The sequence below is a fragment of the Oculina patagonica genome, chromosome 12, assembly GCF_052425735.1.
Source record: "Oculina patagonica isolate OP01 chromosome 12, crgOcupat, whole genome shotgun sequence".
Lineage (NCBI taxonomy): Eukaryota > Metazoa > Cnidaria > Anthozoa > Scleractinia > Oculinidae > Oculina > Oculina patagonica.
In genome coordinates this window covers 27503539-27509133 of record NC_135769.1, presented here as the reverse complement: position 1 = coordinate 27509133, position 5595 = coordinate 27503539, and the positions used below count along the sequence as shown (strand labels likewise).

Below are 5595 nucleotides of genomic sequence, written 5' to 3'. Positions count from 1 at the left end.
CGTTTTTTCTTTCTCTTAAATAAAATGATAACTTAATTTGTATTCAAATCTCTGGCTAGAGGGAAGGCCATTGCGTTGCTTCGTTCGCTTTTGTCGTTGACAAAAGCACAATAAATCAAACAGTGTGCCCGTTTCCGAGTAAAAACCCTCGGTATACAAGGGAATATTTTCAGAAAATTGAACAGAGCGTTGATAAACAGAATACACGAAGCCACAAGTAAATGATAATGTTTATTGTAACTTTTACATCTGTTATTAAACCTTTCTGTACATAATTTCAACTCAATGGCCGCTTTGGGCCTACAAATTTTCGCCCACACAGGAAGGCATATTTATTTTTATTTACTCGCTGACTGAAATATTCAACAAAAACGTAGCGAATAGTGGTCGATGGTTTATCACAAAACTTGCACGATTCCAAATCGAAGATTAATACATTCTAGAAATAGCTAACAGTCCTCAATTTACATTTTGGGTCTTATCACGTTGCCTGACCATGGTTCAGTTTTCTTTGACGATTTCACCGTCTTCAGTCGCAAAACTTGAATTTTTTTTTACTAAGGTTACCGTATAGTTACCTTTTCGCTAGTTTTCATTTAGATAATTTTATTACAAACTATATGCCGGCTTCGTGGATTTATAAACAAGGTCCACTTCGGACAACGGCTGTGTATATACTCTACTGGATCAATGAAAAAACTTGTTCCACAGTCAGGATGCGCCATTTCTCGATCATCCGCGATCTATACCGATTTTTCTACAGGCCAATATAAATGAGAACACTTGTGTTCGCTCACAGTTCGAATCCTCTGTTATTAGGTTGTACAACAGCGGGAAACACTTTTATTAATAGCGCTCTAGAATCTGCAACTTAAACATTCGCTCGCCGAAGTTCTTTGAGATAAACCTCGACTCGGCGAAACTTAAAATTGAGTGTATTAGCTGCTGCTGGCGATAATGCGATGTTTAAGAGGCAGTATATTTTAAAAGGGGATCCTTTGTCTTTGCCTAAAGCACAGATGCTTGTAGCAAACAGAATCTTATCGGAACTGTGAACGAAAATTCTAACTAACCCAAAACTAATGCACAGTCTTGAACTTGAAAGCTACCATGCGAGTCGCGTTAGTCAATTTTAGCAAATTCGGGGTTTAACGCCGACGTCAATGATCTCGCCAAGATCTCGCAGTTTTTAACTCTCCTACTACGCTGTGCTTCGTCTAGAAAACTGCATATAAGAAACGCACAATCCATGCTCAATCCACAGGCATGGAGCAGAGGTCATAAAGCGACTGAAAATTGTTGACAACTGTATACGCTTTCTGTCTTTGCCGACAAACGGCTGAAAACACAGAGAAACTCTTGCTCGCTATCGGCTGCCGAGACACTTGATTTTCGCGTTTCATCTTTGACGAAAGAACCCCTTATCTGTTAAGCACTCTTTGACGGTGACTGTAACAAAGTTAGTTGTTACATCAGTGATGAAGATCTGATCGATCAACGGCTTTCTCCAGCACTTGCAACTTTCCAGCGGCAAGGGTTTTGCAGAGTGTTCGTTGCCGGGACTTGGCAGGCAAACGCATGACGAATTCACCGTCATCTCGGGAACAAGCATCTCTCCGTTACGGCGGAGTTTATTTTGTGCTGGGGTGCTTATATAAGCTGTATCGCAGCCACTGATAACCGCGATAGTCTGATTCTCGCCACTTTCACTGTGAAAACCTTTGCCTGACTTCATTGGTTTCACATGGCCGCTTTTAACAATGTCCGTGACCGGCCAAGCTTTGATGGGTTTCTCGCCGTTCATCTTCATTGTCATATGTTTCAATTCTCCGTTAGTGCTAGTTTCGCCTTCGTTGAAGCGTTCTCGACGTGTCAGAGAGGCAGGCTTTTTGTTTTCATGTTCTGCTGACTCGAGATAAACCTTATCGGCCGCTTTGACGGTTTCGACACGACATCCTTTTCCGGATATACTCCCCCCGAGAGAAGCCTCATCATGACCATTTAATCCTTCCGAACTGATCTTTAATTTCGTCTCCTGTGGGATACGAGCTCTGATTGAGAATTCCTCCCTCCTTTCTCTAGAAATCAGCGTTTTCGGCAGCTCGGAGCTTGAATCTTTGGCTTGTTTTTCAAAGGAACTTCTCGCGTCATTGGACATGAGTGTTGTCATTTTGCGGTCTGACAGAGGTCTTCCTGTTTGGGTGCTCTGCACTAACCGAGGTGCATCCAGGCTTGATAAACATAACTCCGGGTCAATAGCTTGTTGCGGAGAATTCAAACTTGGTGCCGGATTATCTTCTGTGTTATTGAACTCGAAGTCGTTGGTTGATGCGTCGTCGCCGCCAAAACTCGAATCACTGGTTTCACTTTCGTGGCTGCTAATACGGCAATCTTCGTCCTCCATGCCATCCCAGTCTAACGAATTCGATTCGCTTCTCATGTGAAAATTTGCACCCTAAAATTATAAACAAATAACGAAAAAATAAATAAGACATTCAGTCAGGGCAATGACAGTCCAGATCTAGCTAAACCGTCCGCTGACGTTAAATTATATTTTTTTTTTGGCGCGCGGGTGCTGTGTCGGTGACGATGTTTAGTTATTTAAATTGCAATATCCCTCCATATGAAACATCAAAATACAAACCGTTTCAATTCTCGGCTTTTTAGCAGTTGATGCAATTCCTCTCTGCCATCTCGAGCCAGAGCGCTTTCCTTTTCGTCTTCGGCTGAAATTTAAACGATACACGCAATAAATAGTCGCCACCTCCAGATGCGAAATTTTGAACATTATATAACACTGAAATTACGACATTCGTATTCAACACTTGACTTTACCTGTTTTCGTACGCTAAAAGCAACCGAGCGTCAAGGATATTATCGGCTGGCTCCCATGTGTTGTGTCTGTAGAATTCGACAAAAAATTCTAATCAGTTTGAAGCCGTAAAATAATTTTATTCTCGATGCAAAATTGTACTTACTTCGCAGACCAGCCTTTCCACTTCACCAAGTACTCGATTCTACCCTGTCAAAAAATACGGACAGAAATTCACATTAAGACAAGCGTTTGCGGCGCAAATCAACACGAAAACGATGAGGTTTCGACAGCAGAATTTCTTACTTTTCTTGTCCGTTTTTTAAGGATACATTCAGCGGCGAAAATGCCATCTACTGGCGGTGAATCGTCGTTATTTTCCAGCGCGGACCTTACTTCTGCCATCTCTCCATATACGTTCATCGTCTCGGCTGGAAATTCAATATTTACTTGGCCCGAGGGAATTCGAATTTCATTCATTGTCCATCCCGTAATATTAACTAAAACAATAACGCATTACGTCACGGCGCGGGGACCTATGGCCGGCTGCAGTCTCGCTTTATCGCTTCCTTGGAGTAATTGTTTGTAATTGGCCTTTTGCACTTATTTCAAAGGCGTTCAATTAAAACATGTACATTAACGCGCGACAGATTGTGGGGTTGAAAGATTGGCGAAGCCCGGTTGAAGATCGTCTTTTAAACTGTTTCGCCAACGCTTTTTCGACGTGCTTGCTATCTCTGACTATCTGACGTCACAGTACCCTTTCAACATATGACTGCCACACTAAAAAAGCTGCTGTAAGCTGAAAAAACGGATGACATTGCAAAATAGACTAGAATAAGCTGACGCGGCCATTTTTTGTTGGTTCTTACCGGTTGTTTGTAATATGTAAGCGTTCTAAAAGTTTTAGTTTCGACTGAGCCGAAGTTTATAGTTCTAATTTTTCGTGGAAAAGATACCGCCAGTTCACGGGGGAAAAATAGCTAGGTTTTTACAGCAGAAAAATAGCTTGTTATGCCTTAATGTTATTATTGTAAACCTGATGAAATGTCGGTCGGAAGACTGCACTTTTCAGGAACTTGAGAATTTTAATGACGCACGGTTTTTAAAATGAACCACAGCTGTTTGGCGTGTGCGATTCATAACTAAACTTCCTCTCATCTTGTTTTAGTAAAAATTCATATATTCAACAGTTTAATAGTCGATTTTTTTTGTTTGGAAACTGAGTCACAAAGCCAGACTATGTCATCATAGAAAACCATTAATTAGGGAGAATCATCTAGAACTCCACACAGGGCAAAAATTACACAGTTTACTGAAATCTCAGGCTTGGCAGAATTTTTATTGTATCCACCAATTTTCCCGTTAAAAAGTTGCTCAGTTATTTTTAAGAGGGAAATATGAATAGACAGGAAATATTCTGTAGGAAGAGCTCTAAATGCAGATATTTATCACAAGACAAATGAATGATGTTATTTTAAGCTTCATACGCGACTAAAATAGTCACTTTGTTTAATTTTCACCCCTGTGCCGCTCAAACTGCATGAAACAGTTTAATCACCGCTCGGGTAAACTACAAACTGATTTTAAACAAACGTTTTGGGAATTTTTTAAAAATATTATTCACAGCTCATCGTTTGCCAAAGTTTTTGTCGTACTTGCCTGTAAAGGTTTTCACGTGGGTAAACGCAACTCAAGTCGGTTGCTATAAACCCACAACCAAAAATAGCCACGTCAGCTTATTTTTTTTGGCACAAATTGCAATGTCATCCTGTTTATGTCAGTTCAATGCTCGTGTTTTTATCTTTTAGTACGATTTCACGTGTGACCATGCTTCAAAGTGTACTGTGATAGACAAGCACGTCGAAACAATGTTGGCGAGTTTGAAAAACAATTTTCAACCAAGCTTTCGACAATCTTTCATTGACACTTTGTGCTAATGAGTCCTGACAATTCTGAAAATCATCCTGAACATTCTTAAGTATATTTGACATTTTTTTAATGAAATTTGTTCTTAAAATTTTTCAATTATTATTTTTATTGCTATTTTTATAAATTTGGTCTATAGTTTTCTATTTAAAGCTCGATTCTAAATGTACCAAAACAACGATTCAACAATTCGAGTAACGGGACGGGCCTTTTTGTTACTGCAACAAAGTTTACATTATTCCCCAAAACTGTTCGAGTTGTTATTCCCCATAAACCGGTCCCTCAAGGCGAATAAAAGAAACCGTTCAGTTGTTATTTGCAAAACATTACATGCTTCGCTTTCAAGATTTTCTCGCCGAAGGACGTAAATGCTTCCCACGCCGCCTCGAGTGGGAAGAGAAAAAGCTTACTCACGTCATTCGTGGCGCTATCCAATGATGGGGGAACCCTCGAGAAGTTAATGAAAATGAGTTTTCAATTAGTCAGTGCATGTGAATGAAAATCGGGCTGTATGATGTTCAAGCTGTAGTCTAGGAAATGCGAATATAACTTTTGTGGTGTGTAAAGTTTGGTTTGAAAATTTAAACAAAGACACAAAAACCCCAAATAGCAACTTTTGTGGCTGTCAGATCTAGTTTTTAAATACCATAGCATTTGTAAGACATAAATAAACTGCTATAATAATTAAATTTTATTTTATTTCTTTTTTCACAGTTGACAATGTTATGATCGCCCGTCAATTCCGTCTGCGATTTGAAGTGCATGATTTTAGTAACTTTGTACAGAGCTATTCTCTTATTATGATAAATAATGAAAGGATTATTTTAGTAGAAACGAAATAAATGAAATACGTA

The 5595-nt window shown here is 39.5% G+C and overlaps 1 protein-coding gene across 1 annotated transcript; it reads right to left on the bottom strand.

Annotated features, from left to right (window-relative positions):
- Nucleotides 1-212: 212 nt before the first annotated feature.
- LOC144631529 (uncharacterized) lies at nucleotides 213-4381 on the bottom strand. The gene is made up of 5 exons (XM_078489973.1): nucleotides 3119-4381; nucleotides 2979-3022; nucleotides 2836-2901; nucleotides 2645-2726; nucleotides 213-2455 (listed from the first exon to the last, which is right to left on the bottom strand). The coding sequence occupies exons 1-5, from the start codon at nucleotides 3290-3292 to the stop codon at nucleotides 1400-1402; spliced, it is 1422 nt and encodes a 473-aa protein (XP_078346099.1). The 5' UTR covers nucleotides 3293-4381; the 3' UTR covers nucleotides 213-1399.
- Between the last annotated feature and the right edge of the window lie 1214 nt (nucleotides 4382-5595).

What these genes read in the sequence shown, in the direction of transcription:
- LOC144631529 (XM_078489973.1), bottom strand. Translation starts at nt 3,292, where the DNA reads ATGAATGAAATTCGAATTCCCTCGGGCCAAGTAAATATTGAATTTCCA. An exon ending in TTAAAAAACGGACAAGAAAA is followed by an intron (nt 3,023 to 3,118) that starts GTAAGAAATTCT and finishes ATTTTTTGACAG; the next exon opens with GGTAGAATCGAGTACTTGGT. An exon ending in TGGAAAGGCTGGTCTGCGAA is followed by an intron (nt 2,902 to 2,978) that starts GTAAGTACAATT and finishes CGAATTCTACAG; the next exon opens with ACACAACACATGGGAGCCAG.